At 37.7% G+C, this 27,799-nt stretch overlaps 1 protein-coding gene across 8 annotated transcripts in view; it reads right to left on the bottom strand.

Annotated features, from left to right (window-relative positions):
- Nucleotides 1–27,799, bottom strand: part of R3hdm1 (R3H domain containing 1) — a 134,352-nt gene that overhangs the window by 93,448 nt on the left and 13,105 nt on the right. For 7 of the 8 annotated variants that reach the window (XM_041648181.1, XM_041648178.1, XM_041648183.1 and 4 more), the window contains exons 2-3: nucleotides 3,329–3,537; nucleotides 1,149–1,358 (exon numbers count right to left, since the gene is read on the bottom strand). In XM_041648181.1, the coding sequence (XP_041504115.1) occupies nucleotides 1,149–1,319 (171 nt within the window). In that variant the 5' untranslated portion in view covers nucleotides 1,320–1,358; nucleotides 3,329–3,537. Of the gene's footprint in view, nucleotides 1–1,148; nucleotides 1,359–3,328; nucleotides 3,538–12,095; nucleotides 12,255–27,799 lie in introns of those variants that run through there. The other variant, XM_041648179.1, reaches the window with a different exon arrangement.

Raw genomic sequence — 27,799 nt, 5'->3', positions numbered from 1 at the left:
AAATAACAGAATGCTAATGACTTGATGCCTTAAAGTGTTAAAGCATTAACACTTTGTCCATTGTACCATGTTAAAGAAATATTTTGGTTGCCTTTTCTCACCCTTTTTTATATTGGGGTATACAAGCACATGGAAACTTAAATGCAGACAATTCAGTATTCATTGGAATACCCTCCCAGTACTATTCTACGGTTTTTGTTTTATTATTTTTCACTTGTCTTTATATTCCTTACTAATATTTCTAAATCCCCACATCCTTATCCTGGCAAGAAGTGTTTTTGTTGAGGCTGGTCCCCGACATATGGTACCCAACGTGGGGCAAGAGGTGAACTTCAAAACACACAAAAGCGTAGCCAGGTGTACAGTATGTTGAGGGACCCCACAAAAAAAATTATACTATAAGTAGAGAGGTGAGTAATGAACGCTCAAAAATAAATAACAGATAATAAAAAAGGAAAGAGAAAGGTTAAGCAAAAAATCAGGAGTATTTCCTCAAACTTAAATTTTTAGTCTCTGCCTGGAAATAAAAACCTTTTCAACAGTTGGTTCTAAATTATCATGCAAGCACAGCAACAATACCATTAGGTAAAATCTGCCCCTTCCCCACAAGCTTCTTTATTCAGAGTAAATCTTCTGCAGGTTTGATCACTATGTTTCTCTCTCCTCTAAGAGTTCTTAGGTTAAATTCTGATCAATTACAGCACAGGAAGAGAAGCGAAGTGTGAACGTAGAAAGCCAATGAAAACATACTGGCTACACACGAGTGTAAAGAATCATACCATGTGAAACATAGAAGCCAATCAAAGACCCAAGACTCAGCAAGCTGTCAAGATAACTCAAAAAATAAGCTAGTAAATATGTCCGCTCAAGAGTCAACTGGCCCTTTTAGAATTGGTAAAAGTGGCTAGGGAGTGGTGGCCCACACCTTAACTCAGGAGGCAGAGGCAGACTGATCTCAGAGATGGAGGTCAGCCTGGTCTACTGAGCTAGTTCCATCCAGTACAGGCAGAACTACACAGAGAAATTCTGTCTCGAAAAACCAAAAGAGAAAAAAAAAAAAAGGATGTGAAAAGTGAGTTCGATACAAAAAGAAGCACACTATACAATGAATATTAGGTAATTTTAGCCATGGAGAAAACTCTGTTTACCTGCAAATCAATATTGTTGTCAATACAATGTTCATTCTTCTCTGCCAAAATCTTCCCATAGTTTTCTGATTTAATAAGATTTTCAACTCTGGTTGTATCTTTCACTTCTGCCTCCAAATCCTTCATTGTTTCAGTTTCATCTTTTATAATAACAATATCAGACATCCTCATTAGCAAGGTTATTTTAGAATTCTACAGGGAACTTGAAGCCTTGGCAAAAAAGAAAAGTAATCTTAATTTAGTTTGAAACATTCTTTATATTCAGTTACTACATAATATTAACTAAAGACTTCTGATTTCCAAGAACAATGCTGAATTGCACAGAAGCAAAAGCAAAATTCCTACCTTCAAGGTAGATATTCCTTAAAAATGTTACAATACAGTGAGAAGAGACCTGAGCTAGATCAAGATGAGAAGTGGCTGAAATGTTTACTTAAATATACTTAGATAACATTAAAGTATCCTTCCTTAAAAAATACTATCAACATTTCCCCACATCCTCCTCTACTCTGAGTATTCACTATTCCCATATAGAAAATGCATTTTCCCGTCACAGTTTACACCTTGATTCCTAAAATAGCAAGCTTTAAAAATTTTCCTGGTCAGGCAGCAGTGGTGCAGAGGCAAGCAGATCCTGTGAGTTCAAGGCTAACCTGGTCTACAGAGCAGTTCCAAGATAGCCACAAAGAAACCCTGTATCAAAAAACAAACAAAACAAAAAGGAAAAAAAAAACTGCCCTGATTTAATCATAAAAATGAAAAGCAAATATTCTATATAAAACACATTTGTGAGTCTGGGCTAACAATTCTGTTTTATAATGTAAACAAAGCATTAATGTCTTTTGATTCATGTGATTCAATGCCAAAAAACATGTATAATCATACACTCAAGAAAATGAACTTCCTGAGAATCAAATGACTGGGACTCATGGAGGCAGGCAGAGATGGTGAGCCTGTAGGGGTCTGACCTAGGTCCTCTGCATATTTGTTATGGCTGAAGAGTTTGATGTTCTCATGGAACAGTGGGAACAGGGGAGGTAGCTTACTCTTGTCTACTTATGGAACTGTTTTCCTCCTAGTGAGTTACTTCATCCAGCCCGGTTTTATTGTAGTATATTATGTCATGTTTGGTTGCTGTCCCTGGAGGGACCTGTTCTTTTCTGAGCAGAGACAGAGGGAGGTGGAGAGGTAGGGGCAATGGAAAGTTGGGTAGGAAAGGGAGGGGAAACTGCAAACAGGATGTAATATATGAGAAAATAAAAAGGAAAGAAATGAGCTTTCTGAGAGATCAGACACGGACATTAGCATATTTCATGTAACTGGTGAATCTAAGAGAAAAAGTGGGAATTTCATCCCAGATATCAGGAACAGGAATGCATCAGAGATTAAGCAAAAACTAGAGGCAGAGACACATGGAAAATGGGGTGAAACTGGTATGGAAACGGTCAACTACAAAACGAAGGAATGGTTGGTTTATGAGACACACTGTAATTATTTTTTTGTATTATAATTTTGACAGTTTTTATAATTAAGTCACGACCAAAAAAAAAAAAACTTCAGCCGGGCGTTGGTGGCGCACGCCTTTAATCCCAGCACTCGGGAGGCAGAGGCAGGCGGATCTCTGTGAGTTCGAGGCCAGCCTGGTCTACAAGAGCTAGTTTGGACAGGAACCAAAAGATATGGAGAAACCCTGTCTCGAAAAATCCAAAAACAAAAAAAACAAAAAACTTCAGTAAATTTGTCTTCTCTTTAACAAACTGGAAAACTAAAAGCCCCCCCCCAACAAAAGCCTTAACAGATAAATACATTTGAAAACTGAAAAAGAAATAATAATTCATAAAATCATAGACTAACTGAATTAGAAAAATAAAAACAAAGCCACGTCTTATTTAGACAGGGTTGCAGTGCAGCACCTGTGAGAGGGAGGGGCTGGCTCACCTGTAGTAAGATAAGTTTGGCAATATTTTGGGGTACTCTAACAAGCCAGCAAGCAAACAGGCAACCAAAATGTCATCTGTAATTTTATCCCAAACCAGAAGTTCATTAGCTCATTCTGAAAACAATTCAGGTTGCAAAGTAGAGAGAAGGTAAATTGGCTAAGAAAGATATTCAAGCCCTTCATTTCCTTCTGAATGAACTGTAAAGAATACAGGCTACCCAAAGACATAGAAGAACATTACCTGATGTGTCCTATGGATCTGGGATTGTGGTGTTCCACAAAAATAAAATAAAATAGCCCAATGTTCCTTTTCACAGTTGTCAGCCAGGATGTCAATTGTATTGAACCACCAGTAATCTCGCGAGAGGAGTCCCATGTCCCTGTCACCACTGTAGATTCCTGGGCTGAAATGGACTGTCTTGGATCAAATATATCATACCTTCCAGTGGCCTACAAGAAAAACAAAAAACATTAAAAAACTAAAATAAATAAACAAACAGGACAGGAACATGGAACACTCTACAGTTACTTAGAAATTAAAAAGCTATTGTTGAAGATCACATTACTTTCTAAACAAGGGTCAGAATGTTTATAACTAATTCTGACGTATAAGGAAGAAGTCATCTGAGACAACAGAGCTGATCTAAAAGGCAGAAGGGGAGAGAACAGGAAGCAACAAATATACAACATGGTTAGTGCAGCAGGGAGGACAGCAGCTCTACTTTATCAATCACTTTAAGTCCTAGAGCTAGGGTTTCACCTAGAACTCTAACTATGGATCGAAGACTGTAATTCAGGATAACAATAGTGTATCTTGGAGCTTTAAAAGAAGAAAGGTGGGGCTGGAGAGATGGCTCAGTGGTTAAGAGCACTGCCTGCTCTTCCAAAGGTCCTGAGTTCAATTCCCAGCAACCACATGGTGGCTCACAACCATCTGTAATGAGGTCTGGTGTCCTCTTCTGGCCTGCAGACATACACACAGACAGAATATTGTATACATAATAAATAAATAAAAATTTATTAAAAAAGAAAAAGAAGAAAGGTTGTAATAATCCACTTAATGTTCCCAAAGAATTCCATTGTGCCTGACAAAAGAAAATGTATATATAAAGGGTGGAATGAGTTTTAGTGACATCTATAAGAATCAATACCCAAAATTCTCACCATATTGTATTTAAAACATTTTTAAAAATTATTTAGGATAGTGGTGATTGTAATGTGTGGCGCGGCACACACCTCCAGAGATCAGAGGACAACTTTCCTCCTGGTGAGTTCCTGGGATTGCCAGGCTTCCTGCCTTTACTCACTTTACATCTCACCAGCCCTCCCATGTATATATATATATATATATATATATATTTTTTTTTTATTGAGAAAAGGAAAAAAAAAGTATCCGCCTCCTCCCAGCCTCCCATTTCCCTCCCCCTCCTCCCACCCTTCTCCCTCTCCCCCAAACTCCTCTCCCCCCTCCCTCTCCAATCCAAAGAGCAGTCAGGGTTCCCTGCCCTATGGAAAGTCCTAGGTCCTCCCCCCTCCGTCCATATCTAGGAAGGTGAACATCCAAACTGGCTAGGCTCCCACAAAGCCAGAACATGAAGTAGGATCAAAACCCAGTGCCATTGTCCTTGGCTTCTCATCAGCCCTCATTGTTCGCCATGTTCAGAGAGTCCGGTTTTATCCCATACTTTTTCAGTCACAGTCCAGTTGGCCTTGGTGAGCTCCCAATAGATCAGCCCCATTGTGTCAGTGGGTGTGTGCACCCCTCGTGGTCCTGACTTCCTTGCTCATGTTCTCCCTCCTTCTGCTCCTCATTGGGACCTTGGGAGCTCAGTCCAGTGCTCCAGTGTGGGCTCCCATGTATTTTTTTTAATTGTTTTTTTTTATTGCGAAAAGAAGAAAAAAAAACATAAACAAAAAACAAGTTTCCACCTCCTCCCAGCCTCCCATTTCCCTTCCCCTCCTCCCACCCTTCTCCCCCTCCCCCCACTCCTCTCCCCCTCCCTCTCCAGTCCACAGAGCAGTCCGGGTTCCCTGCCCCGTGTTAAGTCCTAGGTCCTCCCCCCTCCGTCCATATCTAGGAAGGTGAACATCCAAACTGGCTAGGCTCCCACAAAGCCAGCACATTAAGTAGGATCAAAACCCCCTGCCATTGTCCTTGGTGTCTCATCAGCCCTCATTGTTCGCCATGTTCAGAGAGTCCGGTTTTATCCCATGCTTTTTCGGTCACAGTCCAGCTGGCCTTGGTGAGCTCCCCGTAGATCAGCTCCACTGTCTCAGTGGGTGGATGCACGCCTCGTGGTCCCGAATTCTTTGCTCATGTTCTCCCTCCTTCTGCTCCTCCTTGGGACCTTGGGAGCTCAGTCCAGTGCTCCTGTGTGGACCCAGCAATACCACTCCTGGGAATATACCCAAGAGATGCCCTATCACATGACAAGAGCATTTGTTCAACTATGTTCATAGCAGTATTATTTGTAATAGCCAGAACCTGGAAACAACCTAGATGCCCTTCAATGGAAGAATGGATGAAGAAAGTGTGGAATATCTACACATTAGAGTACTATGCTGCGGTAAAAAACAATGACTTCTCAAATTTTGCATGCAAATGGATGGAAATAGAAAACACTATCCTGAGTGAGGTATTCCAGACCCAAAAAGATGAACATGGGATGTACTCACTCATAATTGGTTTCTAGCCATAAACAAGGGTCACGGAGTCTACACTTGGTGATCCCAAAGAAGCTAAGTAAGAAGGTGAACCAAAGGAAAAGCATATAGTTGTCCTCTTGGCTATGGGAAATAGACAAAATTGCCGGGGAGAAAATTGAGATCTTGGGGGTGGGGTGGGATGGGGGTAAGGGGAGATGGGGAGAGAGGGGGGAGAGGGGGAGAATGGGGGGAGCTTGGGGAAGGGGGAGGATTGGGATGAAGGAAGGTTGGATGGGGGAGCACGGAAGCACGGTTCTTAGTTAAGGGAGCCACTTTAGGGTGGGCAAGAGACTTGACCCTAGAGGGGCTCCCTAGTGCCCAAGATGAGGTTCCCAGTTAGTTCCTTGGGCAGCTGAGGATTGGGAACCTGAAATGACCCTATCCTAGAGCAATACTGATGAATATCTTGCATATCATCATAGAATCTTCATCTGGTGATGGATAGAGATAGAGCTCCCATGTATTTTTAAAGTCAGTTTTATTTTGTTTGGTGCAAGTGAAAGTTATTAAGCAAGAAAAGAACACTGAAAAAGATCACATGGCTCTTCCAATTTCCTTTAACAATACTCAGATAAAAAGAATATAATTTTAGGTAAAACAACTGAGCACAATGAGATCTAATACAAAGAGCACTAATGGTAACACAGTTGTGCATGCATGACAGAACAATTTACATCTTACACAAACTCTTCAAAAACTGCTTTAAAAAGAAGCATTTATGCAAACCAAAATTACCCTGAAATTTCATTATACATCAGCCAGAATGGCCAAGATCAATAGGACAAATGACAGCTCCTGCTGACAAGAATGTAGGGTAATTGGAACACTCTTCCATTGCTGGTAAAAGTACAAACTTGTACAGTCACTATAGAAGTCATATAGCAGTTATTCAGGAAGCTGGGAATAGAGCTACCTCAAGACCCAGCTATACCACCCTTGGAACCCAAAAGGACTCTACATTCTACTACACAGACACTCCCTCATCCATGTTCATTGGTGCTCTCTTCAGTCATAATAGCCAGAAACTGAAAACAGCCTAGACATATATGGATCAGCAAATAAATGAATAAAGAAAATGTGGTAATTTACACAATGGAATATAATTCAGTCATTAAAAACAATAAACCTCCTGGGCAGTGGTGGTGCATGTGTTTAATCCCAGCACTTGGGAGGCAGAGGCAGGTGGATTGCTCTGAGTTCAAGGCCAGCATCATCTACAAAGTGGGTTCCAGGACATCTAGGGCTATTACACAGAGAAACCCTGTTTCAAAAACAAAAACACACACACACAAATTCCACAAAATCATGAAATTTGCAAGTAAATGAATGGAGCTAGGAAAAAAACCACATGAGAGGCAACCTAGATACAGAAAGAGAAATATAGTATATATTCCCTTAAATATGGATGTTAGTTCTTAATTCTTCGATAGGCGTGCTATAATCCATATAATCATGGCGGTTAGGTGAATAAAGGTCTAGGTAAGAGCTGAGGCTCTCCGGAGGAAGGGGAAATAGAATATACAGTTATGGAAAGATGGACAGACTAGAACAAAAGGATGAAATGAAGAGGAGAGTAAAGATATTCCTTTTCTCATGCATCAAGTTTGTTTTATAAAATTATCAAATAGGCAACAACTGGCAAACACCCTGTTTTATAACTTTTAATGTGCTGCTACCTTTACTTAAATTGTCAACTACATTTTTTCTAAAAAAATAAAAACAAAGCCCTTGCTCAAGGCAGCATCTCTAAGGATCACACAAGGTGGGGGACTCAAAAGGTTTTGTTTCTCCTTTTGGTAAAAGAGCAGTTTACTGGTGGGGCGGTGGTAGAGGTAGGAGGATCTCTGTGAGTTTGAGGCTAGCCTGGTGGTTTACAAGTCCTATTTCCAGGACAGACTCTAACGCTACAGAGAAACCCTGTCTTGAAAACAAAACAAAAGAGCAGTTTAGATTTTAGTAACAAATAGTTTCAAAACAGCCATTACCAACCCTATAAAGTACATGAGGGGCTGCTGCTTAACACAAACAATCCTCAGCTGCTTGCTGTATCCAGAGATTCATCACCACAAGACATACTGAGCTGCCATATTGGCTCAGCTTCCTAGGGCTGCAAGCTGAATGAATGGAAAGGGTGTAATGTTTCAAGTTTTAAAATGACTTCACTTCATATTTCTAGTTATGCCTCGTTTTGTAGTCAATACTTAGTAAATTTCTTTTGTACTGTAACTTTCATTCACTGTTCAATTTTTGTTGTTGCTCATGTCTGCAGTACTATAAAAGTACTAGGACAATAAAATGTTCTGTTACTTCCCCCGGGTGACCCTGTGTGGAAATCTAAGATATCATATGCTCAGTTATTGTAGGTCACTGTTTATTTTGAAGACAAGTCTGGGCCGGGGATGTAACTCAGTTGGTAGACAGCATTCCATACCCAGACACTGAATAAACCGGGTGTGGCTGTGAGGGGGAGGAAGGAAAATCAGAAGTTGAAAGTCACTTTCAACTACACACAGAGCTCAAGTTCCATCTGGACTATATGAGACCCTGTTTTGGTGAACAACAACAAAAACCACCTGAAAATCACAGTGTGTAGCATCTGTGGGAGTGTCTGCTAGTGTGTAGACATCAGCCATACATTGCTTGGAGTATTTGAAAATAAGTAAACAATAAAAGTTAAAAATAACAGACTAAGTAAGCACCAATTAACAGACCAGATAAAGTAGCAATTCTTAGACCACAACAAATTCTTAGAAAACCTCACTAAAAACCAAGGGCTTTCTAGTCTGCCATAGCACTAGCACAGGGGTTTCCTCCCACATGCAGACTCAGAGACCATGTGATTTTAGGAGTTCATGGCTCCTCACAATCACCACATAAATCTTAACAAACCTTGATTTTTATTTCCTGCATGCATATTATATAAATGTACAATCAAAGATTTATATTAGCTACATGTAGACATATAAACACATCAGAAAATATGCAAATCATATAACAAAATGATGTATAACTGTATAAATCAGATTTACATAAGATCATTTAATGCGACATATTTATAATACTATATGATGCATCCCATTTTATAACACACAAGTATAAAATAAGAGTTGTTGGTGCCTATCTATAATCCTAGCACTTCAAATGCTACATGACAGAAATTTTGAAGCCAGTTTGAAATATATAGAGAAACCGTATCTTGTACACAATATACAACTATATTTGTATGCTAGTCATGTATATGCATCTGGAGAACTAAGAATTAAGAAATATATATTTACATGCATATAAACTTGCTCTGCTCTGCTCAAGAGAGAACATAGGGCTAAGTACTGAGATAATAACTGAGCTTCCTTGAATCCACTGTATTCACTTTGACTTTGAGAAATTTAGAGGGTAAACAATATTGAGTATACAGACTGAGAAGCTTTTGTCCAATTGCTAAAGATCAGCAGGGTTTTGTGTTTAAAAACATTATGCCATATTTTAGAGCTGGAGAGATGGCTTGGAGATTAAGAACATCTGTTCTTTTTGCAGTTCCCAGCATCCATTATCAGGTAGCTCATGATTGCCTAGAATTCCAACTCCTGGCTCTCTGATACCCTCTTCTGGCCTTTTTGGGCACCTGAACATACATGATACATATACAGACAAGTAGGCATATGCATACATACCCTTTTAAATGACATTTGCATATACGTGTACATATATGCTTGTATATCCAACCTTTATACATACAAACAATAGGGTGTCTGTCTGTCTGTCTACCTTGCCTAGAGGTAGTTTTATTTATATTTTTAACATTCCTTTCATTTTGACTTAAGATGAAGTGTAGAATTTTCTTTATGTCATCATTTTCCTCAGAAAGATTATTTTGCATTTTGGATTTGGGAATTAGGAATGGCCAGACTGTATTCTGTAGCAAAATAAACACAAATCAATTGAAATGAGTATTGGTTAGCTATAGAGGAATGAGAAGACTTAGAGAGACAATGAACTTTTTTGGGGGGGTGATCTAATTTCCCCTCCACATCAAGGATCTAATCATATAGCAGAGACATATAGTACAAAAGCAGTAGAGTCATTAAAAGAAGATAGAAGTAATAAGTGCTTGAATTCGGCAGTGGGAGATAGAGGTATATGTTAAAACAGATTTAAATAATGATATAAAAAGGTCACAGAGGTATTGAAAAATACAAGTTTATAAGTTTATTCATAACCTACAATATTATTAAGAGGGAATTAACTATAGGTATCTTTATTTTTAACTGCTTTCTACAAACCTGAAAATTTAATAGAAATTTTCATTTAAGAGAAAAACCTGTCTCTTAATGATCTGTCCATGTACAACTTGAGAACACAAAGCATTTAAAATTATTCTCAGTATGTAATAACTTCAATCTAATTACAATGCTTCAAGCATGAAGCTCTAAAGAAAATTGAAAAAGGTTAGATGTCTGTTTATTTTGATACATAATATAACCTTAGGCTCACAACTCTTACTAGTTTGAGAGAGAACAGAATTTAACATAAATTAAATGCAACCAGTAACTGCTGCTGACTAAACAGCAACGACAAGAAAAAAGGTTAAAATCAACTGCACATCTACACTAAATGAAAATTGAAACCTTATATATGAAGCAGTGGGAGAAAGAGCCATGAGAGCAAGCAATGGAAAACAAAAAAACCCCAAAGACCAGTAGTCAGAGGCAGGTCTATAAACATGACGACAGAAGAATGAGGAGAGGCCAGAGGGGGATGAGAGTATGGGAAGAAAGGAAGAAACATGGTCAGACACAGGTCATCAGACAGACAGACCAGAGACTAGAAGAAAGGGAGAGAGAGGAGGAGGGAAAGGGAAAGAAAAAGAAAATCAGTGAAATGTTGGGAAAAGAGAAGAAGGGAGAACAGGAGGGAAGAAATTAGTATAGAATCAGAAAGGGGAAGGGTGAGTCACCAAGTAGACGGACAGTTTTCTGATGGAAACATCTGAGACAAAGTGAGAAAGAAGATGGAAGAGGGGGAGATGACTACAATAGAAGAGGCAAAGAGAGACACAGACAAAAAAAAAAAACAACAACCCCAACAACAAGAAGAAACAATAAAGGAACAGGGGATGGGGTAAAGAGAGCTAGGATGCTTGGGTGAGAGCAGTTGTTAAGAATATATAAGAATATAAGGTAAGTACTGCTTGTTTTAATTTTTAGTCCTTTTTGAAGTTTTCAATATAAAATTGAAAAAATCTGAAGCTTAACAAGAAATAGTGATAGGATTTTCTGAGCATGAGGTTGAAATGATAATTTCCATAAAAGTCTAGATTCAATAATAGGTACTAATGTATTTATGAATCTAATTACAAATAGAATTGAGAACTGGAGGAGGAAGAAAAATGATACCTAGTATTCATAAACAGCTATTTAGTGATTTTCCTATGTTCTCTAAAACAAATTGTTTCTTAAGAACAAAAGAACCGTTACACAAGGGGAGATGTTTAAAAATAGCACAGCAATCACAAATCTTGAAATTTCAACTAATTCCAGGTAAAAAGCATGTAAACTCTTAAAAATTACCTATAAAATTTTATAAACAAGCCAGTTACACCACTGGGGACATGTTGTCATTATTAGCATAACCCAGGTGGTAAGAGTCCAGTTTTGAGGAAAAACAAGGTGGATGTCAAGGTTTTCAGAAAACAGATAATTTCAAGAATTAGAGGTAGACTGGTATTTTTCCTCTTTTTGTAACACTAGGTATTTCATTATTCCAACTACAAGACATATCTAGGTTTTTTTCCCCTAAGTGCTTGAAAAATTACCTACACCTCCCCAATCAAGGACACAAATAGTAACATGGGTTTTGAAAGTTAAGGTGCTCAATTTCTTCATTTCCAACCAGTATCCCATTCACATTGTATTTATTTCATAAAGAAATTTAAAAATTAAACAAGTCAATAACCTGCCCATTTTATAACAAACCTGAACAAGACATTTTTAAACTATATTTTGCCATATATATATATTTATACAAATCAGCACAGATGTAAATAGCTACATCCACATGATATAAAAATATTTTTGAAAAACTGAAGAACAGAGAGAAATTGGCATTCCTCTAGAGAAGTATAGGACTCTTACCCATCTAAATGCACATACATCTTTGTAAAAATAAATATTTTTAAACGCCCTAATTTTGAATTTTATTGCATATATCCGCTAATAAAAATGATGGTACTAAGTAAACAAACATAATTTATCTTTTCAATTTCCTTTCATATGCATTTAACAAATGAGTTCAGAATCACATACCTTCATTGCCCTGGTATTTGCTTCATCATACAGAGTTACTGAAGGTTTACATTCCATACTGTCTATACACTATCGCTCCGCATTGCTCCTCTACAGAGTCAAACACACATGTACGAGCGTGAACGAACGAACACACACTCACACACACACTCAGATTAGTCAGGCACCAGAAGCAGAATAAAGCACTTACTGAAGACTAAGAGACAATAGAAATCAACAACTGTATGTTGTGATGTCAGTAATTCTCTAGCCAGTCACCATCCAGAGTATCTGGAATGCATCAGAAGCTATATTGAGCTTCTTCATTAGCAAGTCAGAAGCAACGATATAAAAGTCAAGAATCCTAATGTACAAAGACTGTCAGAAAATTGGAAATTGGCACCAGGATACCAATCTCATCAGGATGCAAAAAGGCAAGATAGTCATATTTTCTAAAGAATAAAATACGAATCTGGTATTATATATATAAAATTTTAGGGTTTTGTTTTTCTCAGGTCAGGATCTCACTATGTAGCTCTCTGGCTGTCTTGGAACTTACTAACAGCCTGGCTTTGAGTTCACACAAATCTATCTGACTCTGCCTCCTGAGTACTAGAATTACAGGTGTGCACCACAACACTCACCTACAATATATATAAATTTTAAGCAACTCTCTAATTTAATCATTAAAAGCCCCCCCCAACACACACATACATACACACAGACACATACACACCCTGTCTCCAAAAGCTAAAAATCACATGACAGTTTAGCATCTTCAAACTGAAAGAAAATGCATTTAGAGCACAATTCATTGTTGTTTAAATTATTTTTGCTAAAATAAAACGACTTGCATATCCAAGCAGGAGCATTACTTCTTCACACCAATAGATGGAGACAGTGACAAGCTATGGCACAGGGTGGCTCAGAGAGATGCAGATGTCAACCCTTAGTCCAAGGATGACTTAAAAGAAACGGAAATAAAAAGAAACTTGGTGTTCATTAAGCATGAGAAGACAAAATAAAAGGAAAAAAAATCATTTTCATCTCTTGGGTAAAACACTGAATAACTGGAACAAGTCTTGTTATTCTTCTCTGCCTTAGTTTCCTATTCTGTTTCACAAAGACTGCATCTCCACAAGCATGCAGAAATGCTCTAAGGATCCTATCTGACAATGTTCACATAATACTTGCACTAACTGAAGAAAAGTATGCAAACCATTAGCTAGAAATCATAGAACTAAAATGCCTTATATGAAGTGTATAATCTAACAGTCTATGAGATCAGCTAGTTGGGCTCATTTTAGAAGTGGGACAAACACTAAGACAAAAGATATAGACTTTAGAGTGCCTAAGTACTATTATATTTCTCTCCAAAACATACAAACAAACAAACAAACAATACCCCCCACCACACCCCCCCAAAAAAACCCCAAAACAACAAGCTCTGGTTCAGGTTCACAGACTTAAATATATATAAATCCACAAACTTTTCTCTGACTATTCAACAAAGATGATCTAACAATTCATAAAAGAAATGAAGAGAGGGAGAAAAGAACCTTTCTAACTCAGTTTAACATACACAGGATAACAAAGCCAACTTAGATAATTAATGGTGTAGCACTGAAAATAAGGTTCTGTGTCTAACTTAGAAGTTAAAGATTAAAAAGGGTTGTTTATTACTGGAGTTTGCTTTCCCCCTTGAGTGCTGAGGATTATGTCCAGCCTAACTCGGCTGATCAATAAGCACTGTGCACCACTGGGGTTTTACTATCAGCAGAAAAGCCTTTTTTAAAAAACAGCCAGGCGGCGGTGGTGCACGCCTTTAATCCCAGCACTCGGGAGACAGAGGCAGGTGGATCTTTATGAGTTTGGGGCCGGCCTGGTCTACTAGAGTTAGTTCCAGGACAGGCTCCAAAGCTACAGAGAAACCCTGTCTCGAAAAAAACAAACAAACAATCAAAAAACAAACGACCAACAACAAAACCCCACATATATATTAAAGGGAAGCTTGAACTTGACAACAATAAAACTATTTTAAATGTGTTAATTATGATTTGTCATAATTAAATGAATGCTGAATTTATAAGACCTAGTAATTTCCAAATCTTAAAAAGGGAATCATTTGAAGCATTTTGGTTTGTCATACCATAAGTGCTTTGCTTTGTTTTATTATATGTGTCAGTGTGTCTATCTGTTTCTTAACAAGTTTCTTTGTAATTTTAAAGTAAAGATGTCTTGAAATTATGCATGCTATAAGAAGCAAAGATTTTATCTGAGAAAAATCACTTGTACCCTTTGTTAGAAGCAGTAACTATTTCTGGAAAAACTGAGCTGGGATGATTGATTTGGGGGAACTTAGACTAGCATTCGATTTTATTATTTTTTAAATAGCTGAACAGAACATACATGATAAAGGATGGTACAATGGAGAAACAAGAATGGGAAGGAAACTGCAGACAAATCAATATGAAATTCCTCAGACAAGATACTCTAGCATAAGCTGTTATTTAGCTCCTGATATAAGTCATTTATGCTTTTTCAACCCTAAATATGTAACAATTATACAGTTTAGGCTATTGACCATTCTTTAAGAAAGCTACCCTAAACTTTTAAAAACATAAAATTTAGGGGACTGAAGAGATAGGTCAGTGGTTAAGAACACTCCCAACAACTACATGGACTCTCACAACCATTTATATACTGGGATCCGATACCCTCTTCTGGTGTGCAGACATACATACAAACAGACTCACACACATAAAATGTATAAATGGATTTTTATATATACAATATATATTGGGGGCTGGAGAGATGGCTCAGTGGTTAAGAGCATTGCATGCTCTTCCAAAGGTCATGAGTTCAGTTCCCGGCAACCACACAACCATCTGTAATGAGGTCTGCTGCCCTCTTCTGGTCTGCAGACATACACACAGACAGAATATTGTATACTGTATACATAATAAATAAATATTAAAAAAAAAACAAGGCCGGGCGGTGGTGGCGCACGCCTTTAATCCCAGCACTCGGGAGGCAGAGGCAGGCGGATCTCTGTGAGTTCGAGGCCAGCCTGGTCTACAAGAGCTAGTGCCAGGACAGGCGCCAAAACCACAGAGAAACCCTGTCTCGAAAAACCAAAAAAAAAAAAAAAATTGAAAAAAAAATAATAAAAAAATAAAAAAAAACAATATATAAATAAACTTTATAAAAGAAAAAAACACATGAACTAAAGCATTATATTAGATTGATTTTTAGATGCTTTAAAAATTGAGGATAATTGTGGAAAAACATAGTATAAATATGGTTAGTATATTAAAATGTATTTTATTAATTACAGAAATTAAAAGAAAATTAACCAAGAAAATTAAAGAAATTTAACCAATATTAACTAATTTAACCAATGTTAAATTTCTTGAGTATGATAAAAATAGAGGGAAGAAATGAGGAAAAATCCAGGAATGGATAGAGATGGGCGTGGGGAACTGCCAAGTTGTGTGTGTGTGTGTGTGTGTGTGTGTGTGTGTGTGTGTGCGCGAGCGCGCACAGATATGCATACATACGCAAACTCACTCCCTGGCAACATCAAAGGGCCTTGACTTCAGGTTTTGAACTCAGAATCTTCCTTCCTCATGCTTGGCTCGCGTTTTTCCTTCGTGAGGTAAAATCCTTTACTAAGTTAAAACAGTTTTTAAACTGTGATGATGTGTTTATTAGGATTTTTTTAAATGTGTGTGTACAGCACAACCCAAGATTTTTTTTAACAATGTTATGGACAAGGAGACCATTATATAGTAATACGTCGCTATCAGTACATATACATTCTACTTTTGAAACAGATTTGAAGTAAAAAAACATATCGCATAGAAATCTAAAATGAAATACGTGGCACTGTCCGGCTAAGGCTCCCCCTACTACCTGACTCCAGGCAGTACTGCCCTCCTGTGGCTTCACCCCCTGGCATCCTGTGCTGTATACACCATGGCAACCAAAAGGATGATCAAAGCTTTTAAACTCTGGAAGTGTTTCCCTCATCCCTTAAATGTCTGTTTTACTAAACAGGAAATTATAACACCCAAAAGGAAGAAATTTACTTTCTGTGATCTATTTTTTCTTTTCTGTGATGTGGAGACCAAAACCAGGGCTTCCTATATACCATGCAGACACTCTAGAAGTCTGACTGAATAATTTTTCACTTACTTTTTATTTCTTAAACAGCATAATACTCTCAATAAAAACACATATTCCTAATAACTGGCAATAAACAATAAAAGCACAAAAGTTTGGTTTGTCAAACTCTTATTGAAACAACACACACATCTATAATATGATGCTTGACAGGAAATAAAATAGAAACACAGTAACTGTTCAGTTAGAAAACACCCCAGAAGCATTCCATTCCATACATTATTTACAGGTCAATAACTAAAATTCAGGCATCTGATCCGTTTTACATCAAGCCTGCTCCTAGTAAGATTAACCACCTAATGAGAGTCTATACTAACAGTCTCTGACACATTACTTGGGTGATGCCTCCAATAAACCTGGCTTTACCTGTTTGTTGGCTTGCTTAACTCTTAATGACTTGCAAATATGAGTAACATAAATATGAAGGGATTAGGAATCCCATGAAATAGAGTCTACTGAACTTGTGATCCAAGAATGTTCTTTCCTAGAGTTTCATCCCCATCTTTCCTGCCCCATGTCTAGCTAAAATGATTCTCCAGCTACCTAAAGGCATAATTTGAATTTCGTTCAAAACGTTGTCCCAACGTTTGTTCATTCATTTATAGTGTGTGTTTGTGTGTGTACACAGGTATGTACCGGACAACTTTGTGGAGTGATTCTTCCTACCATGTGAATTACCTACTGAGCCATCTTGCCAGTTCTCAAGAAGCATTTACAGAAATCTTTTTCAGGTCCACAATTGAATTCAGGGTCTTGTTTAGGCTAAACATGCACATACATATTCTACTAAGCTAAACTATCAGGATCTCAGTGTTTCCTCTTTGTTGAATATATAGTTAGCTTGTACCCACATTAAGATTTTAGTGTCTGACAACTCATTACACCTGAAATTAATTAATAATGCTTGTCTTATTTTTGCTATTAAATAAAAAATGTATAGTACTGTAGCACAAATTCTAATTGGTTTTAATAATAGAGACTCTGAGTCAGATATAGGGGTAAATGCTGAAAGATCAGAGAAGCAGAGCAGCCAGTCACTAGTCCTTACAGCTACCAAACCCTCAGACCAAAGGGGTGATCCTGGTATGAATGCCCTGAGCTCCTGTCTCCTCCCACCCAGTCAGATCCCTTCCTGTTTTCACCTTCCTAGTACTGGGATTAAAGGTATGTGACTACCAAGTAACTGCTCTGGTTATGTGTATGCAAGTAGTAAGCAGTCAGTTCTCTACACTGGTGTACATCATGAGAATACTCAGAGACTATGTGCAATTATACCAGACAGTCATTGTGGAACTTAACCATCATTTTACTTCCACAGAATCCCATAGAAAGAACATTGTCCCCATGACAGCTGGAAGTAATTCTAGAAGATGACATACCCTCAACCAACCAAGTTTGTCCTCAGGGTTAGGGACATCATTTAGGGGTTGATTATAATTGGTATAGGGTTGGGGCGGGGGGGATTATGTAGGCTCAGGAATCTCTTTGGGAAAAAAAGGAGAGGAGTGCTGTGGACAATGGTCTTTCATCCTGTCACTTGCATTATTTTTAATAAAACCCTGATTGACCAGAAGCCAGGCAGGAAGTATGGGTGGGGTGACCAGGCAGGAAGTAGAGGCAGGGCAACAAGAATTCTGGGAAGAGGGAAGTTTCAGTCTGCAGTTGTGACCCAGATGCAGAGAAAGTAAGATGTGACTGCCTTCCAGAATAAGGTAGCGAGCAACGTGGCTAACACAGACAAGAATAATGGGCTAATAGAAGTATAGGAGTTGATAAGAAGCCTGAGCTAATGGGCCAATCAGTTTATAATTAATGTGTGATTTCTTTGGGACTGGATGGGACAGAAACCTAGGTGAACATCATGTTTTGGAGGTAGGAAGTAAGGCTTACATTATCTATGTGCACAATGTAATCATCTGTGTTTGGGAACAAATCATGCTACTGCCCAACGGTATTCAAAGTGCTTGGGTGTACACTGGGTCCTAAGAGAAAAAAAAGTCTATACAGAGAAATAACAGGGATTTTTTCCAGCTTGTGTGCTGTAGAGTCTAGGATCTTGCAGAGTTACTGCAAGATTCACACAGTCACCAGCACTACAGGCACTACTCCTGGTCCTCTTAGAATTACAAAGACATTCTTTCACGTTTGACTGTATCTAGGTACAAAAAGCATTTGGTGTTTTTTTCTCCCTCTAGGACAAACATATTTCTATCAGATTATTCAACCAATTATTTTTCCTCCAGCTGAGTCCTATTCACCAAACATATTTCTAACTATAATCTAACTTGAAGAAGAGTATACTGGTATGATAGTTAGGTTTTGTTGTTGTTGTTGTTTAAACCAACTTCACACAAGTTAGGGCCACCTGGGAAGAGAGAACCTCTTTAGGGTAAGCTAGCTGGCCGGTGAACTCCTGTGATCCACTACCTCTACCCCTTTTAAAGCTGGTGTTACAGGTACCAACAACCATGTCCAGCTTTTTGTATGCGCCCTGGGAATGTGAAACCAGGTTGTCTTGTTTTCATAGTTAGTTCCCTTACCCGCTGAGCCATCTCTCCAACTCCAATTAAAAATTCTTTAGGAGATTAAGTGGTGGTGCACACCTTTAATCACAGAGGTGGGAGGGTCTTTGTGAGTTCAAGGACAACAGCCTGGTCTACACTGAGAAATCCTGTCTCAAAAGTAGTAATAAAAAGTTTTACCAAATATCCTTACAAGTTTTGGGGATGATGTGCAAAAGCATTAAAAGATGACAGCAAATATCTAACAATCAATTTTGTAATAAGTGCTTAGTCTATGTTAAAGTTCATCAACTGAAAAGTCCTACTGGTAACATTCAAAGCTCGAGTGGCCTATGCACCTCAGCACAACAAACAGCGATTAGCCAGTTACTGTGAAGATCAGAGGAACTTCGTTTTAACCCCCTTAGTTAGTTTTGTCCTGTTTCTCTTTAAAAATAAACATTTCATAATTCCTTTTAATATTTCCCTCTATGATATGGCTTCCAGACTTCTGCCTAGCCATTCTGGTGACCAATTCTGCAGGTCAACTTTGTTAATTTGTCCTTACACAGTTCTACTGATACTTAGTGCTGTCCTAAACAATAACAAAACCAAACACACAAATTACAATTCAATATTGTAAATGTGATCTTATGACTTTATACTGAATAGATAGCTTCTCATGAATTGGGAACCAAGTATTTTTATCACTAGTGTAATTGTTTTTCTAAACTTAAATGCTTGTTGTTTTATTATTTTCTAGCTAATAACTAATTTTGAGCCTAGTGTTTTGTAGCAGTAATAACAATACATAACTTTTCCTAGACTGACAAATTAAGGGAGATTTGAAAAGTGTCTTAGGATAGTGAAGCTTCTAGGACATGTCATTTCCACCCAGAGGCTTAAGTACAAAATCCTAGATCAAATGGGAGCAAGACTTGAGCCACTAGAAAGGATTTTTATAAATGGAGTCTCCAACAACAGGCCATCTTACAGACTGCAGTTTGGACATACGAGAGCCATGTGTTAGCTGAGATCAGCCATGTGCTAGTTAGGTTATGCTCTGATGATAAACACCTAACCTTTACCAGATTAACATACAGACTTCCATTTTGCCTACACTACAGACCTGGTATCACTCTAGTGACTCTACAACAGATATTAATGAAGGTCCAGGCCCGCTTATGTTCCTTACACTACGGAAGACTTTTAGATTTTTTTTTTTTAATTTGTGAGCACAACATAAAACAATTACAGGAAGAAGAACATGGCCCAGAAATGGAACATGGTTTACAGGTCTTGAAATATTTACTCTGTGACTTCCACATGGTGACTCAGATGCAGGCTGATTCTACCTTCTGATTCTGGTGTCTTTCTCTTAAGTGGCTCTGCCATTTCAACACACAACTTCTATGCACACAATCAGAACAAGTTATATGCTTCTTTCTGCCAAGCTGCAGTAGGAATGGCTGTGTCTGATTCCAGACGCCCATAAAGCAGAAGAGTAATGAGTATGGGTAAATACTGCACCATGATTTATGATTTTTTTTTTTTTTATTTTCAAGACAGGGTTTCACTGTAGTTTTTTGGTTCCTGTCCTGGAACTAGCTCTTGTAGACCAGGCTGGCCTCAACTCACAGAGATCCGCCTGCCTCTGCCTTCCAAGTGCTGGGATTAAAGGTGTGCACCACCACCGCCCGGCAATTTATGTATTTTTTATCTGTACTCAAATATTGTATAATTATAAAGATCTCAACTATAATGTTCATTTTTAGCAGAAAACTTAGTAACATGGTAATAAAAATAAAATGGATTCAGAAAGTAATATATCAAATTATTAGCTGGGAGATGCCATGCTCAGCATTAATGCAGGGGGGAGGCCCTTGGTCCCGCCCCAACTTAATGTGTTGACTTCCCAAAGGAACTCTTTATCCATTGAGAGAAGTGGATGGGGTTTGGGCTGGGGAAGGTGGGAGGAGGGAGTAGAACTGTGGATGGAGCATAAAATGAAATTTAAAAAATAAATTAAAAAAAAACTCAAAATATTAGCTGGTAGTACAGCAAAAATAAAAGCCTTGTCTGAGTTAGAACTAAAACAAAGGAATCTAATTATTTCCTATAGTATATTTAAATTCTTTCATTTATAGACTTCCATCTTGAGTATGCCTACATGTTACTACTGAATCAAAAGGGTTGAAATTTTAAACATTCTGTAATTTATAACTGAAAGATCTTCAAGTCTTGAAGAGAAGTATGTTTGTGTGCTGACTTTGTAAATAAAAGTTAAAATAATTTATATGTCATCACTACAGAGAAAAACAGCTATTTAAGAAATCCCAACTATCTCCTTGAACTGACATAGTAAATTATAGAAGATACGCATGCTGAATTATACATGATAGTGAAGGATTTTCTACACTGTTCATCTGTATCTAATGTGTATACTAAAACAGTATCTTTTCCTTTTAATTTAATGTATCTGTTTTATACCTTGGTCAGAAGATTTCACTTACAAAAACATTAAACAATTACTTCATAACTCAAGATGGATTAAAACCAAGAATTTAAAAACCACAGGTTGAGCTAGTTCCGGGATGGGCACCAAAGCTACAGTGGAACCCTGTCTTGAAAAACAAACAACAACAACAACAACAACAAAACAAATAAAAACCACAGGTCAGCATATTGATCCAAATAATAACTTCTATGCAAACCAGTAAACTATATATGACAAGAAGTATTTTAAAACCCAAAAATGTTAACTCACAAGGAGAATGTTACTTGTAACAGAAAAGAAAAACTAAAAAACAATGTTTAAAAGCCCATATCTCAAAATCAAACTAAAAAAATTAGTCTTGTTTATCCTAATATGGTATATCTTAGGAAATAGCCCAAATGGAGAAAAGACATAAAATTCAAAGAAGTTTGATGGACTTCAATAAATGATAACTAGCTCATTAAGTAAAGTCTACCACTATTATCACGAAAAGCCTAAGATCATGGTCTCTCAGCATATACTTCAAATATGTCTGAGGATAAACGGATTCTACAGCTAAACAGTAATGAGAGACAACCAACCCCTATACAACTATCTGAAGATTACAGTAAATTATGGTGTGGGAGGCAGAGAGATGAAAAGACCTAAGGAGTTCAGTACTGCTAGTAATTTAGCAATTTAACTTTACAAATCTCCTTTCAGGCAGGTGTAGGAACAAGTCTATAATTCAAGTTTGTCAGCAGGCTGAAGCAGGACGATTACAGGTCTAAGACCTACCTGGGTTGTACAGCAACTTCAAGGCCAATGTATATGGGACTTAAAAAGATTTTGTCTCCAAAGTGGCTGACCAGCAAACTACAGATCTGCCTGCAGAAAATGGAGAGACTGAAAACAGACTAGCCTCTGAAGCAGAAGAGAAAGAAGCCAAGTCCGACTAAACATCTATCATGTCTGTCAGTGTCCCCGCCTCCGTTCTTGTATAATCCAGAGGAATATTTTTATCAACTCTTTTGTAAATGCGAGTTTTTCAGTAGCTCTAGAAACATTTTTAAAAGGTGGGGAGAAATCCCTCCTCATTCCATTTTTTAAGTGTAAATGATTTTTTTTAAGAGGTTAAATTACTTGCTGGTTGTTTATTTTTTGGTAAAACCAGAAAAATAGCAGGATACTGAATCAGGAGAAGCTGTGACTGTCTTGGGGGTCATCATAACATTCCATAGAGGGAGCTAGTATATCCTACAACACAAAGCATCCTAAATGGTAATTTGGCGTCTCAGTTGTGCATGTGTGTCTGGAATATTTTCAGTTATATCCAGTTTCGTGTTTCTAGTAGAAATGTTGGCTAAAATCCCACTCCTCAGTCCTTGCCCTGTCAGGACTGTCTCTGATCATGGCGGTCCATTTTCCTAACAAGTGTAACAATGTGCTGTGAAAAACTGAACTTTTGAGTGTGTACTACATGTGGCAAAAAATAATGAGTCACTGGAGTTGAGGATTGTAAGCATTTGATTGTTATGTGAGGTCTAGGGAAGACTTGCCAAGTTTCGGGATGGAACATCACTTGGAGTAGGTTCAAAGAGAAACAACACATGGCTCTTGGGTACGTGAACACAATGTATGATTCCTCAGAGCTTGGGTAAAATTCTTAAAACATGTTTTAAGAATTGAAATGTCTGTGTACTTTACTCCTCAACCAATAAAATCTCCGTTGTGAAAGAGTAAGGAAAAAAAAAGATTCTGCCTCAAAATGAAATTTTAAGAAAGGTTGCCTGGGGATGCGGTTTAGTGGCAGGGCACTTATATAGTAGTACACGCAAGACTTGAGGTTCAAACCTAGCACTACATATACAACATATAAAGAAATGAATTAGTAAGATAAATTGGTATTGCAAGTAAACATCTTTAAAATATTTTTTAAAAATGGTACTGTTTTTTACCATATACTGTTGTATACATCAAGTCATGCCCAAACTTTGGTTTGATAAAAATGTCTCTCTCTTTTGGCAACAAATTTTACATACTGTTATTACCAAGTATTTTAACTCTGTTTTCTATACATATGATGTGTACACAGGAAATAAATGGATCAAGTACCACATGCCAAAAACTGTCCAATAAAATTCTTTAGTGGTTGGATTGCTGACCCTGTTTCTTTAGCTTCTGTTCTAACAGTGATAATAAGAACAATGACTAAACCTAAATGCCATATGCCAGAGAAATGTCAACCACATTTACATGAATTAAGTCATTAGGTCTTCAAAATATCTCACCTGAGTTACATAAAACATTAATCTTCATCTTACACGTGCAGAAATTAAGGGCAAGGAAAGTTTAGTAAGCTACCTAGCATATTACAGGCACTAAATACAGGGGAAGGAGAGAAAGAAGTGCAAGTTAGAACTCTCTACTAAGGTACATATTTAGCCACAAGTGGCTATTAAAAATTTTATTAATATTAAATAGAAATGTAAAGTCAATTCTTTAGTTATGTTAGATACATTTCAAGTGCTCAGGACCAATGTGCTAATAATGCTGTGCTGGGACCTTCTGACATAGAATGATTCTATTGTTGTGGAAAGATACAGATGGACAACACTGCTTTATGATATTAACCACCATGTAGTAGCCTTAAGGTGAAAACAAACACATACTTACAAATGAACAGTATACTTTAACTTCAATATTTCCAATGGTTTATCCTCCCCCCTACTCACTGCTATTTACTATCCACAATATGTCTTCTAAAATCAATCCCTCTCTCTCCTTTCTTCCCTCCTTCCACTCTATAGCTTAGGTTGACCTTCATTCGCCCAACTGGGTTAGGGGCATCTGCCACCAACTCAGCTAAAATGTGTACTTCTCTAGCACTGTGGATTCCATATCCCATATCTACTGTATTCTAAGAGTTGATGTCAAAAATTTATCTTGTACACGGGTTCATTTATTTTGTTCAACAAATCCTCACTATATATACTGACCCTTGTTACCTTTGGGGTCCTTAGTGCTCAGTTCCTTTTCATCTGAGAATAGATCACTCTTGTCAATAGCTTTGCCTGGCACTGAACTCAAGCTCCACTTCTAGACAAGGAATGAATGTATGATTTAGAAACAAATCATACTGGAGTTTCTGGCCATAGTTCAGAACTGAACACGAGTCTTAAGCTGGGTCACTCAATGGATCTTATGATATTTTCTGTCATGAGATCATTTCTACTTAGTCAGAGCCATAAAGTTTAGGTAGGACCAGATATTTGTCCAGACAACAAACACGAAGCTGTACTACATCTGCAGAGAAGAGATAAAAGGGTAAGCCCCTAGCTTACTCTTAAGGGCCTAGCTGTAGCTTAAAATTTGGGAGCTAGCATTCAGATAAATTAATAAATTCATCCTTTGCTGTGTTAGGATGTATTGGATTTCTTCTGCATAAAAAGAACAAGGGTAGAATCGTCAGCTATAGGAGTTCGGAATCTTATATTATTTGAAAAAGAAAGTATGAATATACCTATATTACTAGCTATATGTGTTAAAAGGGGATAACCACTAAAAAAAGAGTAAATAACCTACAAATTACACAAAGAGAAAAAGAGACAGAAGAAAGTCAACAGCAAACAACTATTTCCTTCAGGGTCATTTTATTTGCTAATTGCCCCTAAAAAAACAAGAGGAATCAAATAATGTTCTGGGTCTTTCATTAGAGCCAAGCAGAGGTTTGAAAGTCATTTAGGGAAGGGGTTATCTGTGTGGTCTTAGGCTGCAGTCTGCTTTATGGTTTTCAATCATTAAACAATGCCCTTTTCTGGAAAAAAAGGGTAAATACATAGTTAAAACTAGAGTAATATGAATTAGTATATAGGTAGCTGTAAACACTTAAAGATATATACAATTTTAATAAGCTTTAAAAATATGAATTGTAATAGAGTTTCAAAATAACAATATTTTATTTTATAAGTTTTCTAAGTCAGAACCTAAGTCTCCCAATCTCTGTAAATCAGATTCACAAATAACCTGAAATACAGCACATACCTGGGATCATTACTAATATTTAGCATGTCTTTCAAGATGCAACCATATTGTAGAATAAAACACGATTTTACTAATTTTTGTAGCCATACACTATTCCAATGCACAGGTGTAGTCTTATGTTATGTATCAGTTAATACACTGAGTTGGTTTTACTTTCTTCAATATCGCAAATAAGGCTATTTCATTATGAACATTTACATACAAGTTCTTGTGAACATATTTCAGTTTCTACTTAGGAATATGGAATTCTTTAGTTATAAGGAAACTCTCATTCAATCATTTAAGTGTTTAACTAGTCAAGGTACCGGCAGACATCACTATGGTGGATACGCTGATGACAAAGGTCTCTGACCTCTACCTGATTTTTAACTGTTTTCCCTTAGCAGGAATGGTCATCAGCATAAAGGAGAAAGTTTATTTCTAAGAAAAAAAGGGCAGGGGCTAATAAATAAACCCTTCTATTAGTCTATTAAGGTTACAGTAACAAAGTATAACAAACCACAGAAATGTAATATCCATAGTTCTTAAGACCAAAAGTCCAAAAGTAAGATGGTAGCAAGGTTGGTTCTTTTCTAGGGCTCTGAATGGTCCGTTTTGGGCCTCTCTGCTTGGTTTACCAACAGCTGTTTTCATGTTCATATGACGCTTTACTGAATGAACACTTGTCTCTAAATTTCCATTTTAGAGTTATCAGTTATACTGGACAGGTGACTTAAAATACTCTACTACAACCTCATCTTAACTAATTAATGACTATTTACAAGTAAAGTTACATTTTGAGGTAGTGAGACTTGAACTGTCAGCATATCAATTTTAGACAGTTCAGTACACCAGTGTTATAAACATTGCAATTTAAAAATGGTGATGGTAGAAAAATAATAGTCTTCTTCTTCTTTTGGAGACAGGGTTTCTCTGTAGCTTTGGAGCCTGCCCTGGAACTAGCTCTTGTAGACCAGGCAGGCCTCAAAATCACAGAGATCTGCCTGCCTCTGCCTCTGAGTGCTGGGATTAAAGGTGTGGGCCACCACTGCCCAGCAATAGTCCTCTTATATACCTTTAAAAATGCCTTTGGTACTGCCATGAATACATTCAAGGTGTAAGAAAGCATTGTATTTGCACTGTAATAGGTATCATAAGTGATGTAGAGATAATGTAAAATATATAGAAGGATGTGCACAATTTACATACAAACATAGAGACTTCAGGGCAACTGTGGATTTGGTTATAGAGGGGTACTTTTGTAACGAATCTCCAACACCTGCTGAAGGACAAGGGTATACACAAACATAAAAAGGAATCCTGAACTGGGCATTGGTGGTTTGTGTCTTTAATACCAAGGACTCAGAGGCAGAGGTAGGTGGATCTCTGTGAGTCTTGAGGTCAGCCTGGGTTGGCCTGATCTACAGAGTGAGTTCCAGGACAGCAAAAGCTACACAGAGAAACAAGTCTCAAAAACAAACAAACAAATAGAAACAAAAACAAAAACAAAAAAAGGAGGAGGAGGAAAAGGAAATCTGTCTGGGCCATGGTGGCACAGGTCTTTAATCCCAGTACTCAGGAGGCAGAGGCAGGAGGATCTCTGTGAGTTAAAGGCCAACCTGTTCTATAGAGCAAGTTCTAGGACTGGCTCCACAGCTACTGAGAAACTCTGTCTTGAAAGACCAAAACAAATAAACAGAAACAACAACAACAAAACAAAACTTGCATGGTCATGAATATATCTAAGCTACAAAAATCAAATTCATAAAAGTACAAAAGAATGGTGATTACAGAAGGGAAAGATGCCAGGCGATGGTGGCGCACGCCTTTAATCCCAGCACTTGGGAGGCAGAGGCAGGCGGATCTCTGTGAGTTCGAGACCCGCCTGGTCTACAAGAGCTAGTTCCAGGACAGGCTCCAAAACCACAGAGAAACCCTGTCTCGAAAAACCAAAAAAAAAAAAAAAAAAAAAAAAAAAAAAAGAAGGGAAAGAGGCCAAAAGTCAGGTCGATGGGGAGATACTTGTAAGGATATAAAATTTCAGCTGCACAAATATGATGACGTTCTACATAACTAAAATACAGCATGATGGTGCAGTTAATAAACTATCTGAGTTAATATACTAGACCATAAAAAAGTAACTGTGGCTGGGTGGTGGTGGCACACGCCTTTGATACCAGCCCTTGGAGACAGGCAGATCTCTGTGAGTTCCAGAACTGGCTCTATAGCTACTAAGAAACCCTGTCTCAAAAAATAAACAAAAGCTGGGCGGTGGTGGCGCACGCCTTTAATCCCAGCACTTGGGAGGCAGAGGCAGGCGGATCTCTGTGAGTTCGAGGCCAGCCTGGTCTACAAGAGCTAGTTCCAGGACAGGCACCAAAGCTACAGAGAAACCCTGTCTCGAAAAAAAAAAATAAACAAAAAAGAGTAACCGTGAAGAGACAGACATATGAACTGAACTGTTGCAGTCAACTTGATACATATATCAAGGTATACTTTTCTTCAACTTAAATCTACACAAGTTTATATAAAAATGGCTA

Source organism: Microtus oregoni, unplaced genomic scaffold (genome assembly GCF_018167655.1).
Source record: "Microtus oregoni isolate MIOR12 unplaced genomic scaffold, Mior012 000003F_ref0000135, whole genome shotgun sequence".
NCBI classification, from domain to species: Eukaryota; Metazoa; Chordata; class Mammalia; order Rodentia; family Cricetidae; genus Microtus; species Microtus oregoni.
The sequence above is the reverse complement of the archived record's forward strand: the minus strand, read 5'-3'. Positions and strand labels throughout refer to the sequence as shown.